General features: G+C 34.9%; 1 protein-coding gene across 1 annotated transcript in view; it reads left to right on the top strand.

The window, feature by feature from the left end:
* LPCAT1 (lysophosphatidylcholine acyltransferase 1) overlaps nucleotides 1-13,679 on the top strand; it is a 142,945-nt gene extending 129,266 nt beyond the window's left edge. Inside the window, exons 13-14 of the mRNA XM_031946103.1 lie at nucleotides 3,172-3,313; nucleotides 11,815-13,679. Coding sequence (XP_031801963.1) covers nucleotides 3,172-3,313; nucleotides 11,815-11,999 — 327 coding nt within the window. The 3' untranslated portion in view covers nucleotides 12,000-13,679. The remainder of the gene's footprint in view (nucleotides 1-3,171; nucleotides 3,314-11,814) is intronic.
* Nucleotides 13,680-13,702: the final 23 nt, after the last annotated feature.

Below are 13,702 nucleotides of genomic sequence, written 5' to 3'. Positions count from 1 at the left end.
ATATGTTTTCTGAATTGAAAACTAAAACTAAATTGAATACATAGCTTTGAATGCTTAAGAACTTATAAAATCTTATTACTGCAAGGTGACCTTAGAGGTCATATGGTCTAACTTGTACCTGAAATAAGAATTCCCTCTCCTCTCTAACTAACCCTCTAGCTTCTGCTTAAAGACCACCTGGAAGAAATCAGCATCACTTGTGAAGGCAGTCTATTCTATGTGAGGATGACTCTAATTAATTCTTACGTTTTTGATGAAAATAAGACAAAATCTCCTTCTGTAAACTTTTATATTATCCTTGTATCTCATAAATTCTGCTCCACTGGGTCAAACTGGAAGGTTCACCATTCTTTCACATCATAACCATTTAGATACTTGAAGAAAAACCTCACGTCTTGTATTTTCTCCAGGTTAAATATTCCCATTCCCATTCCCTTCTCTGGCACACATCTCACATTAACCTGCTAAGTTTTCTCCTTGTTATAAATGATTTTTCTAAAATGTACAGCCAGAACTAAATACAGTCCATTGTCATCCCTCTTGTTTTAACGCCACAGATTAAGAGCAATTAGTTTTTGTGGGTATAACATCATACTTTTGATTAATTCCAAACTTGCAGTTCTCTAAAATTCCCAGGCCTTTTTTCTGTATTCTTCTTTCTAATCACTTCTCTTTCTCTGATACTAGAAATGAGATTAAAGAGCTTTTGAAAAGAAACATAGAAAGCAATCACTCAATTCTACCTAGTAATAACAATAATAATGTTGATAATTATTATTGCTGTCATTAATTTTTGTCAATAATAATAATTAAGATTTTAAGTTTTACAAGGTATTTTCTTCAAAAAAATTCTGTGGAGCAGGTGATGCCAGATTTTATTATCCCCATCTTAATAAAGAAGAAATTGTTTTTAATGTAAAAATTTATTCTCTTAAAGGTGAAAAATTGGAACAAGAGGTTTGGCAATTGTTAATGCTGTAAAGTTACCTATGTATATATCCTGTAAATAAAAGGCTATTAAATAAAAAAAAAATAAATAAAAAAAATAAAAAAAAAATTTATTCTCTTAAGAAGACTGCACCATTAACCTTTGTCTTATTAAAACCATTAATTTGCCTTGTAAGTCTTTTGTCCCTCAGTATGGCTTGTGTCTAAAATAACACAAAATGTAAGGCAGTAATTTTTCCAAAATACAGCCAGATCTCAATTAGTGTACATGATAAATCCACTGAAATGCTACATCATTTAAATTTTCACTGACTATTTCCAGTGGGCTAGAACAAAGTACATAATTATAACTTCAAATAGTGTAAATGTGAACCCAGGTAACCACTGCAGAAGATTCTGTTCACACTAATCAGGATCTAGCTGTAACATAAAATGTGAATTAGTGTTATCTAGATCAGTAAATGTCTGCTAAGAGCTTGTTATATTCTTAGTTCTGTACCAAGCACTGTGAGATTTATAAAAGAATCATAAGCTGTATTTCTTGTCTTCTTGAAGTTTGCACAGTCAGGTAACCAGAATTTATTAAGAATCTTCTATATGTCAGGCACTTTGCTAAATGCTAAGAATACCAAGAAAGATAAAAACAATCCCTGTCATTAAAAAACTCACAGTCTAATGGGAGTGAAATATGCAAACAGCTATATACATACTATATATATATATATATATATATGATAAATTGGAGAAAATTTCACTGGGAAGGTACTGGCATTAGGGAAGACTTAGAAAGGCTTTTTGAAAGAGAGAGTATTTATTTGAACCAAGTAACAGAGACAAGGAAGAAGAGTATTGTAGCCATGGGAGATTGTCAACACCAAGGCATGAAGAGAGATAGAAAGTCTTTGGGGAGAAACTGCAAAAGAGCCAGTGTCCCTGGATCACAGAGTGGGTAGAGGGGAGTAAAATGTGAGACTGGAAAAGTAAAAAGGAGCCAGTTATGAAGGACTTTAAAAAAACAAACAGAGGATTGTATATCCAATCCTAGAAATAATAGAGAGCCACTGGAATTTGTTGACAAGGCTAAAGCCTAGTCAATAAATTTAGAGCCTAGTTCAGATATGGAAAAAATCTGATTGACTGTGATCAGTATGAGCATTTCAGCTGCAGTTTGTGGAGGAAGCTAGGTCATTGAAGTCATGGGTGCCAGCCAACAGCATCATTAGTATCTAGGTAGGAAATTCTCAGGACAGGGAGTGGCAGGATCATGTGGCCTAGTGAATTCCTCCCTCCATTTTGTCTTCCCTAGCACATTTGATTGTTCTGTGCAGTAGGTGCTTTCAAGACCATCACTTACTAGCCAGCTCCTCCAAGTTCTGTTTCACAATCCTGGCCATTTTGCAGATTGGCAACATATCCCTAGAATAGTTGTTGTGTGTGTCTACAATATACATTCTGAGATCCAAATGCATGCAAAAAAGAATCTGGAAGTGTTTGGGATCTCATGAGGATAGTCTCTTTCTTCTTCCTTCTTATACAAAACTCAAACTTCTAAACTCAGAAGAATCATTGGATAGGAGGTGGAAAAGGTCCTGTTAAGATATAAGGAGCTGAGTTCCCAAGTCCTTTGTACCCTGTAATCCTTCGTTATGTGTCCCAATGATGAAATACCACTGGGTGGGGGTGGGGGGTGGGGATTGGGATAAAGGAAGATAGGAACTTAAATATGAGTATAAATGTTATTTAGCATTTGGAAGGGAGTGGGTAGAGAATTTAACCCAGATATCCATGGCATACACATTTTTTGACATATTTGATCTTAAAATTGTTTTTGATTTGACCTTGTCCATCTATCTTGGCAAGACAGACAGAGAGACAAAGACAAGGAAATTAAGTAGGGAGGGAGGTAGAAAAGAGAAGGAGGAAAAGAAATATATATATATATATAAAATAAGTAATATGAGACTATAGCTTACATACCTGTAGTATAGTGATAGTCTCATATTATTTATATGTTCAGTAAATATCCATTTAACAGTAAGTTCCAAAATGAGTGGTAGAGATGTTAGATACATGTAGAAAAGGGGATTATCCATATATATAGTCTGATAATATCAGGCAATGCTTTACAAAGGGGATAGAATTTGGCATGGGTCACGAAGGATAGATAGAATTTGAATAGAGGGAAAAGGAAGAGTATAAATGAAGCTTTGTTTGCCTTTTCAGATGTACGAATCACAGGAAGATGGAAGCATAAAAGCAGAGGATTTGGCTTGTATTCTGAAAACTGCCATAGGTGTTTCAGAGCTTAATGTAACTGATCTTTTTAGAGCTATAGATGAGGAAGAAAAGGAGAAAATCACATTTGGTAAGTTCCAAAGTTTTTTTGAAACTCCAGGCAGTCCCAGAGAGTCTCTATTACAAATTATTTGTTGTTGGTAATCTCCAACAAATGAAATTCTCCCCCCCCCAAAAAAAAATATCTTTTATTATCTTTATACTACTTTTTTCATCCTTGACAGAATTTCCAAAGAAATAAGTAATGGGGGGATTTCCAGAATTTATCAGAGACTGGTTCCCTTCATTAAATGCATAATGAGAAAGCTACTTATATTTATAACTGAAATATGCCTTCCTAATTGTACTTTATTTGTTATATAATACAATTAAGACTCAGTTCTTCCTGACCACATAGGAACTAATGGTCCAGGCGGAAGTGACCCCAGGATGTGCTAAACAGCAGAAATTGCCTCGTTTGAGATTTGAGTTGGTTTTTTGTTGTAGATTGTCTACAAAGAGATGATCAAGAGTCTTATTTTACATGAAGGAAACCAAAGGAACATAACATTTTAGGAACTCACTCAACATTAATAGTGGGAAAACAGAAATTATATCCTAGGTTTTCTAATTCTTAATGTAGTCATTATTCTTGAATGTCACAAAATTATGGTATCATTTTAAGAACCCATGATAATGATGAATTTAAGATAATGCTGTGTTTAGACTAAGTACTCAGAGATTTCACCAGAGAACTGAGAAGTATGGAACTCAATTTACTACCACTTAAGTTTATAAGAAGGAAAAATACTTATCGATATCCTCACCACCATTTATTAGATGATTTTTTTTTTAATCACTAATGAAAATTAAGCAGTTGCTATTTTCCACAAAGTATATCTAAAGTGATTTCTTCGTGTCTTTCTTTTCTAAATGTTAAAAATGATGGTGTCTTAATTTAAACACAAGGTAAACACAAGCTATAACCAACCAATACTTCAAGAAATCAAAAAAATTACATGACAAATGATCAGGGTATTGCTATTTTCCCAAAGAAAATGGCTGGGTAATCTTTCAAAAAGAGAGCTATTGTGAAATATTTCTCTTTTTAATTTTTTTTTTCATATTTTATTTTTCTCAACTACATGTAAAAAAATTAACATTTTTTTTTTAAATTCTGAATTCCAAGTTCTGTTCTTTACTCCCTTCCTTCCCCCCTCATTGAAAAGATGAGAACTCTAACAGGTTGTTACTGTGGAATGTTTCTAAGCAAAATCATTTCAGTGTTTTCCACAAGGTGTCACTGGCTATAAACCATTTCATCAGTGAAAAAATTGTATTGATATTTTTGATTCCTGTAATCTGCCACATAAATTCCTTTGGTGGAAAATCCATGATTATCTAGTGGAAGCCAACTAATACGGACACACAGGCTTAGACTGAGTTCTTTTAAGAGGTTTCTTCTCTAATTATTCTAGACTGTGGCAAATTAACTAAAGAACAAAAGTCTATTAGGCGTCATGAATTCAATCAAAGACTTTAAGAATTCACACCCCATGCTGAGCATTTGGTTTGATCCCTCCCTCCTTCTATGCATCTTATGAGATATTTCCCAGGTGTAGGTCATTTTTTGTCTCCTTTTCTATTAACTGCCTACTTAAACAAAATAGCATTTTTGACTTTGAGGATATTTTTTTTTCAGTCATTCAGTCATATCTGACTCTTGGCAAAGATACCGAAGTGGTTTACCAATTCCTTCATAAGTATGTCGCAATTTTACAGATGAGCAACTGAGGCAAATAGAGGTTAAATGCTTTGTCCAGAGTCAGACAGCTAGTAAACATCTAAGAAGTCAGATTTGAGTTCATATTTTTCTCATTCCAACCTGGTGCTTTCTCTGCTATATCACCCAGCTACCCTTGTCACTGAGGATACAGAGATAAAATAAGATACATATTTTGCAGTCAAGGATACACACACACACACACATATATAATATTAATATAATAATAATTATATATATATATAATATATTGTAATATATGTGTGTATATATATATATATATATATACACACACACATACATATACACAAATACATAGCTATAATAATGGGGTAAGACACATAACATAGTAAATAAGCCAGACTGACACTTCATTTCCTGACTCTGTGACTTTATACTGGAATGTTCTACCCTTCAGTCCCACCTTTTGACTTGCCTGACTTCCTTCAAAACTTGATTCAGCTCCCACCTGCTGCAGGAGGAAATTGCAGGAAACCTTCCTTAACTCGAAGGTAGCTGGTGGCACAGTGAAGAGAGAAAGCACTGGACCAAAGGAATATTGAGTTCAAATCCGACCTAACTTACTAGCTATGTGACCATGGGCAAGTCATTTAATCCTGTTTGCCTCAGTTGCCTCAACTGTAAAATAGGAATAATAAAAGTACCTACGGACTATAATTGTTATGAAATTAATTGAAATAATATTTATAAAAAGTACATAGTGGGGAGCAGCTAGATAGCACAATAGATAAAGCACTAGCCCTGAAGTTAGGAGGACCTGAGTTAAAATCTGGCCTCAGACACACTTCCTAGCTGTATGAACCTGGGCAAGTCACTTAACCCCAATTGCCTCAGCCAAAAATAAATAAATAGCAGTGCTATAGAGATGCTTTCTCCTTTTTTCTCTGAAATGACTTTCCATGTTTGTTGTTCAGTCATGTGTGACCCCTCATGACCTTGGAGACCATAGCAAAACCTGTGGCCACTTCATAATACAATCTTTTTTTCCCTTGCTTTTGTGGAGTGTGGGTTGTTCCCAGAGTTGAGTATATATCACTCCCTTCTACTCTGATACATATTGTATGTGTATTAGTTATTTACATGTCTCTCCCCATTAGAATTTAATTCCTTGAGAGCAGTTACTGTGTTTTTATCCATCTTTATATTCCTTGTGTTTAACACAGTATTTGGCCATTATTGTTCAGTCATTTCATTCATTTCTGACTCTTCGTGACCATATTTGGGGTTTTCTTGGCAGAGAGACTGGAGTAGTTTGCTGTTTCCTTCTCCAGCTTATTTTACAGATGAGGAAACTGAAGTAGAGTTAAATGACTTGCTTATGGTCACTCAGCTACTAAATGTCTGAGGCCAGATTTGGACTCAAGAAGATGAGTCTTCCTAACTCCAGGCCCATCATTCTATCCAATGTGCCACCTAGAAGTCCAAGGTTTGACCTAAATGAAATGCTTAATAAATGTTTGATGGCTGATTGAACCTTTAATAAATAACAGATTCCAGGTAGAATTTATCACTTTGGATTGTTTAAGTTCTATTCACTTCTCACCTCATGTTTATGAAGGACTTATATATTTATAGGGCTCCAAGTCATGCACTAAAGATACAAAGATCTTGCCAAAAGCCAAATAGTTTGTATCTTCACATGGTTTGTAATCTGGAGGGAAGAAGATACAAAATGTACACAAAGAAAGAAATGAGTAAATAAATATAAGGTAATTTATGAAGGGAAAATGGAGTGTCAGTCTGGCTTATTTACTATGTGTCTGACCCTATTATTACAGGTATATATAAGCTTCTTGACTACAAAATATGCATCTTATTTTATCTCTGTATTCTTAATATCAGAAGGAGAAAGTGGTATAGCAGTATATAGTGAAAAAGATCTGAGCTAAATTCAACTTCTTAGATGTTCAGATAATCAGTTAGTCTTACCTAAATTTCACCTTGAAAATACAGAAGCAAATAGCCCAGATAGTTTGAGGTTGATAACCCTCCAGGAAGACTCTGAGAGGGGGAAGTAAGGAGTGTTGGCTATGGGAAGGAACAGCCAAATAATCCAGTTTGCCTGGGAATAATAGAAAGTAAATCTAAAGATAAAAGTTAGAACACTTTAAATACCAGGTAAGATAAAAAAAGTTCCTAAAGATTTTTGAGCAAGAAAATGACCTAATTGGGTTTCTGTGTCTAGAAAGTTAACTTGACAACTCTGGAGAATGAAATCAAGAAGAAAGTGCCCATTTGAAGACCATAACAATAGAGAAGAGAGGCAATGAGGATTTTATTGGGGTAGTAGCTGTGGGAGTAGAAACTGAGGAATGGATTCAAAAGCTATTTTGAGCAATGGTATCAAACAATTAGAAATGCGAGTCAGTAAATTATACAAAAAAGATCTCCACAAACTGCATATTGACCTAAAAAAAACTGCATATTAACATTATTTATGTTTATTCTATTTTTCTTTATATGGTGTTAATTATTTCCTGATTACAATTTAATCTGATTCCTACAGCTCTCAGGAGTGGGTTCCATGTAAGTTTCTTCTGGTATGGAGGACATGGTAACTCACTGAATGGTACAGTATAGTAAAGGAAGGAGAAGAATTCCAGGTTAGCTCCATACTTGAGAACCTAGGTGACTCAGAAAGTATTGTTGTGTTCAATAGAAATAGGGAAGTTTGAAGGACAAGTGAACGTGGTGAGTAGAGATGACAGAATGCACAATAGGGAATTCTGGAGGAGATAGAAAGAGTTAGAATCAAGAACACAAGGAGAGGGGTTAATCTTTGCCAGCAGAAGAACTCTCTCCTCTTCAGAAAGTAAAACAAAGGAGAAGAGAGCAAGAAAAAATGTGGAAAGGGTTTGAGGTGGAGGAGATGAGGGTGCTCATGACGGATGGATTTAATTTTCTCAGTAAAATAAGAGGTGAAGATGTCTGTACAAAACCCTGTGGAGAGAGCACTGACAATGAAGAAAGCTTGGAACAGCTGCTGCTTGTCATTCTATACTGTTTGGGTATGACATAGCTTATTAGTGTAAAAGTCCAAACCAGTGATTTTTTTCTTTAGATAATATTCACAAAAGAAAAGTAAAATAACCTGAGATTTATTATATTCTTCAAAAAATAGTTTATACTGTAAGTTACTAAAGAACACTATCAATTACCATCACAAGCAGTTTTTTCACAATATACTATTTTTAGTGGACTTTTTTTCCCAGAGGAAAATGAGCTTAAAAGCAAGCTAGCTAGCATTTTCAGTATAAGTTAACCAAATAAAAATAAATATATTTAACAATTATTAGGAATAGGGCTATGAGGGAATGTTTTTTGTTTTTTTTTTTGTTGTTGTTGTTTTTTTTTTTTTTTTAACATTGAATATATTGCAAGGGAAAGAGGCAAGTGAGAAATTGCCAGTATCCTCAAGGCTTTTGTTTTTTATACTTTGAAAATCATTTCCCCTTTCTCCCCGCTTGGCTCTTTTTGACATTACTTAAAGCACAATTGATTGGATCTGCTCCTGATCCTTTATTCATCCTCCTTGCCTTACTCATGACACCACAGACTGAGAATCTTTCTCCCAGCCTTTCCTTAGCTAGTGCTCATACATGGCAAGGGCTCAACCAGAATGTCAGATTGAAGGGATAAATAGAATTAATGTTACTTCTAAATACTCATCTTAACTGTGGTTCTATGAATATTGGAGAATGCCATGGAGGAAAATGGAAGGACCACAGGTATTGAAGCTGCTGACCCAAGAATACCATCTAGCATCTTTGGAGAGATATTGTATTTATTTTGGGACAGCTACTTTGATGTATAAAATGTCCATTTGATATATACAACATGAAGCTCATCTGCTTGCAGCAAAATCCCCTCACTCCCAACTTCATTTAAAAAGTAACTTAGGTATTTTTTTAGCCACATAAGCTCAAGCTTTGTTCCCCCCCCCCCCCCTTTGGCGTCCTTTTTATTATCTGTTCTGTTTGTGATATATAAAAAATTGGAGAGAGACATCGTTTCTGAGTAATTAGTCATTTTACTAATTATGGAATTAATGGAATTAATAAAAGCTCTCAAATACCAAAAACCCTTCATGGAATCCCTTCAACACTTATGCCCTTAGAAGAGTGGGCCTTCTTGATGGTATTAAGTTCTGATTGGTTAATAAATAGTGAGAGAATGAAGGTGGTTATTCTAATGAGGGTATGGGGGACAGGATCCCGATTACTTAGTCTTAGTCAAAGGAAGTTCTCTATATCCATATTACCTCCTCTAGGATAATGTTGACAAAAGGGAAATCCACTAATAGCCAGACTTGTCCAATTAAAATACAATGGGCCCAGAAGCTACCAAGTTACCTAAACTAAAATTCATGTACTTTTTGATCAGATCTGAGTTTTTCATTTGGATTAGTTTTGCCTAAGATTTCATGTCATTATGGGCCCTGTACTTCAAAGGTTGCATAAATAACTTACAGGGGCTGATTTTTAAAAAAGGAAAAGGCAGAGAAAAAACCTTAGTACTAATTCAATAATAGATTATTAACATAGGAAACATCATTCCTTTCATGGTGGTCACAATTCAAAAGTATCTCTACTTGAAAATAGAGACACAGAGAATTTATGCAAATATATGATTTTTTTTTTAAAGAAAGAATGATTCAGAATTAGCAAAATAATAGATTTAGCTACACAGCAGCTGGAAAACATTTGACTTTTTAAAAAATTCAAGGATAGGGCAGCTACATAGCACAATGGATAGAGCACCTGTCCTGAAGGCAGGAGGACCTGAGTTAACCTCAGACACTTAATACTTTATAGTTGTGTGACTATAGGCAAGTCACTTAACCCCAAAATTCAAGGATCTGCCAACCTACTTTCAAAATATTATAATAATTTGACATTATAAATATCTGTTAAGTACTTCCTCTATAGCAGACACCCATGATAGGCACTATGAATATATAAAGACAAAAACTTAAAAGTCTTAACACTCAGAGTGCTTAATGTTCTGTTGAGTAAAAACAGCTGCATAGAAAATTAAATCCAAATTATCTACAAAGTAATTTGGGGAATGGATTTTGGCAAGTAGGGAATTGGGTAAGTCTTCCTATCATTGTAGACACCTGAGCTGAGCATAAATAAGGAAGCCAAAAATTCCCTGAAGTGGAGGTAAGGACAGTGAATTTCAGGTGTAAGAAATAATGTGCAATGCCAGGTATATGAGAGATTAGATGTCAAGCACTAGAAACAGGAAGTGATTGGGACATAGACTGTGTGAAGGAGAATGATATATGTGAAATCTGGAAAGACTGGATCAGATAGGAAAGAATTTTACCAAAGAACCTTGTATTTTATCTCAGAAGCTAGAAGTATTAGACATTCTTGAGTAGGGCAGTGGTTAGATCTGTGCTTTGGAGATAGAGTTTAGGAGCTGTGTTGCAAGACAGTTTAGTGAGAAGAGATATTGAAGGAGATATCGAGGCTGTTGGAATAAGTGTAAGGGGAAGAGACTGAACTGAGATGAGAGGAGAGGGAAAGAAGGGATAAATATAAGAGCTATAGAGGGAAGCTCCAGTGAAAAGTAACTTTCATTCTTTGTTTCTCTAGTGCCTTGCACATAGGTACTTAATAAATGTGTGTTGATTAAGGTAGAAGCAAAAACATTTGCAATTGATAAATTAGGGATAGATTAGAATACAGAGTTGCTCCCTGAGGTTGCACTCCTGATGACCAAGAGGAAAGTAGTCCTTTCAAAAAGGGGGGAGGGTAAAAACTGGGGAGAAGATAATTCTTTTGGGGACATGCTAAGTTGGAGATGCCATTGAGATGGATGATTTTTATTGTCTTCATTTTACAGATATGAAAACTAATATTCAAAGAGATGATTAGGTGGCACAGAGCGTAGAGAAGTGGCATTTGAAATCCCGAGTTCAAATCCTGCTTCAGACACTAACTCTTTGGCTATGAGCAAGTCATTTAACTTCTGTCTGCCTCCATTTCCTCAACTAAAAATGGGGATAAAAATACCAGCTACTACTCAAGGTTGTTGTGAGAATAAAATGAAATATTTGTAAAGCACCTTGCAAACCTTAGAGCACTATGTAAAGGTTAGATGTTGTTGTGACTTGACCAAGGTTACATAGCTAGTAAATGTCTGAAGCAGGATTTGAATCCAGGTTTTGGTAATTTTGAATCTAGCATTCTATCTACTAACATTCTTTCTCATTATCTGAGCACCTAAACCAAAATGGCATCCTTAGAAGGTTTACTATGACTTGCATCTTTCCTCACTGATACAGATGACAATTTTTCTATGCTTCCCTTACCCCCACATCTCATACCTTTAAATGATGAGCCCCTCCAATTTGTGAATGATGATACAAAATCTTAATGAAGGATAGGTGGCAATATCAGAATTGTGTTCCACAGTTGCACCTTTTTAGAATTCATGGATACTACTGTTGCAACGTTGCAGCATTAGACTGAGGTGTGATTGTAGTAGAGAGAATAGCAAGGAATATTTTAAATTTATCTACATTCGCACATTGAACTGTATCCTGCCTGCACAGTATAATTGCACCCTGGGTGATAGATTAAGTATCTCAGCAAGGAAGGATCCCAAATGTTCTTTCTCCATGTCCCCTTGAAAAGACACAGAAGTCACAGTCTATAGGAAAGGTCTGTGTTCTAAGTAGGCACATGGACAAAACACAGTGATACTCTCCCATAACCCTAAAATTTTGCCTTTTACCTGGAGCCCACATAACACAAAATGTCTTTGTTTTTTTCTAGCTGACTTCAGCAGATTTGCAGAAGTGTACCCAGACTTTGCAGAAGAATATTTATATCCAGATCAAGCAAGTTTTGAAAGCTGTGTTCAGACACCCTCTGCTCCAACTCCTAATGGTTTCTGTACTGACTTCAGCCCTAAAAATACTGAAGATGAGAGCAACCCCTTTCAGAAGAAATTGAACTAATAATGAAGCATCATCTCCTTCTCCTGGTGAAGAGGAGAAGCCCTTGCCTAGGTTCCATTATCATTCCAATACACATGACATATATACTTCCTGTCATTTGTGAGAATTTCCCTTTTTTTTTTTTTTAATCTCCCATAAAATGTTAATTTATTGTCTTCAAACTTGTCTGGAAAGGTTTGGGTTTGGATTTTTGTTGTTGTTGTTGTTTCTTTATAAAAAGTCTGTGAGCACCAAGACTGTGAATGTGCTACCTTCCTTATAATTTATGTGTATTTGAAAAGAAGGCACATCCTAATTCATATTCCATTGTTTTAATTTTATGTACAAAGTGTCTTAAAAGAGTGTGCACGTATAGAGAATAATAATGTAGCTGCTGTGGTCTTAAGTGCACTTTGGTGATTAGTGTTTTTCTGTGTTTGAGGACGGTTAAATTCAGGTTGTCTAGAGTATTGAATTCAACAAATTATGCAAAGGATATTGTTTAGTTTTTGGAAGGCACAAAATGGTCTAAAATCTGGTTTTTAATTTTCATTAAAACATTACAAATAGTCTTTTATGCTGTCATTCCACGGTAGTGCAAAAAGGTAGGGAGCTCTGACCCCAAGACACTCTTTGTCTACACTTGAAAATTTTAATTTGTTGTGTGTGTTTTTGGAGCTAGTCTAAAAGACTTGCCATCTTCCACAAATACAAAATGTGGAGGATGCATTTTCTGTTTTCTATGTGTGTCTAATTCTGTGTGGGAGCTTATAAATATTTTTATAATTTTCATTTAGATACTTCAGGAAATATTCAACACTTTTATGAAAGGGAGTTGTTTTTCTATGTTCCCCCTCTTCCCTTTCCTATTCCTCCCCTCCTCCCCACCCCATAAAAGTGTGGGAATATTTAATTATAGTTCTGGGTTTGTTTTTTGTTTTTTTTTAAATAGTATATGTACTAAACTCTTGATTTTGGCTTTGTTTTAAAATTCCAAATAGATTTCTACTGAAGGAAGCTATCCTAGCCACTTGAAGTCTATTGGCTCATAAAGGTACTCTTTAATAGTCTAGCCCCTAACCAAATATATCTTGGCTATTTTCACTAATTGTGAGTTAGGATTCCTATTTGGTGAATTTTTATTTCATATTGACAACTTTAGGATTCTGTTGTAAATTGATTTAATTCAATATAGCTTAATCCCTGATCAAAGTATTTGCATATTGCTGAAAATCTTATCTATAAGGCAAGAAAAAAGTGAAAGATAACTCAGTGAAAGGAGTTCAAGACATTTCAGGTTATTGTATTGTTTTAATTGCTTTGGTAAACTGCAATAATATTCAGAGTAGAAAAATAAATATCTTGAATTTTTTTCTGTCAAATTAGTTTGGCTCCTCCCTCCCCATTAATTAATTATTTGTATGCAATCAGATCATTTTTAAGCTTAGGGGCTAGGAATGAGTGGAAGGAAAATGAACTAGAAATGTTTTTCCTGTCTGTTCAGTCTTCCAAGAGAGAGAAAAATCTGTCTATTAGGTTAATGTCAAAACAGAGCTTGTCCTGTAGAAGAAAATATAGTAGCATAGAGATTCTGGAGTTTGGTTTGCAGGCACTAGTGCAACCTTATGTATTTGCCATATTAACTGTCTACCTTCTAAAATGTTGAACCCTAAGTGTCACCTGGTAAAATAGATGAAAAAATTCCTTCATATATGGGAGGGGGG

This window comes from Sarcophilus harrisii, chromosome 1, assembly GCF_902635505.1.
Source record: "Sarcophilus harrisii chromosome 1, mSarHar1.11, whole genome shotgun sequence".
Lineage (NCBI taxonomy): Eukaryota > Metazoa > Chordata > Mammalia > Dasyuromorphia > Dasyuridae > Sarcophilus > Sarcophilus harrisii.
This window is presented reverse-complemented; position numbering and strand designations above follow the sequence as displayed.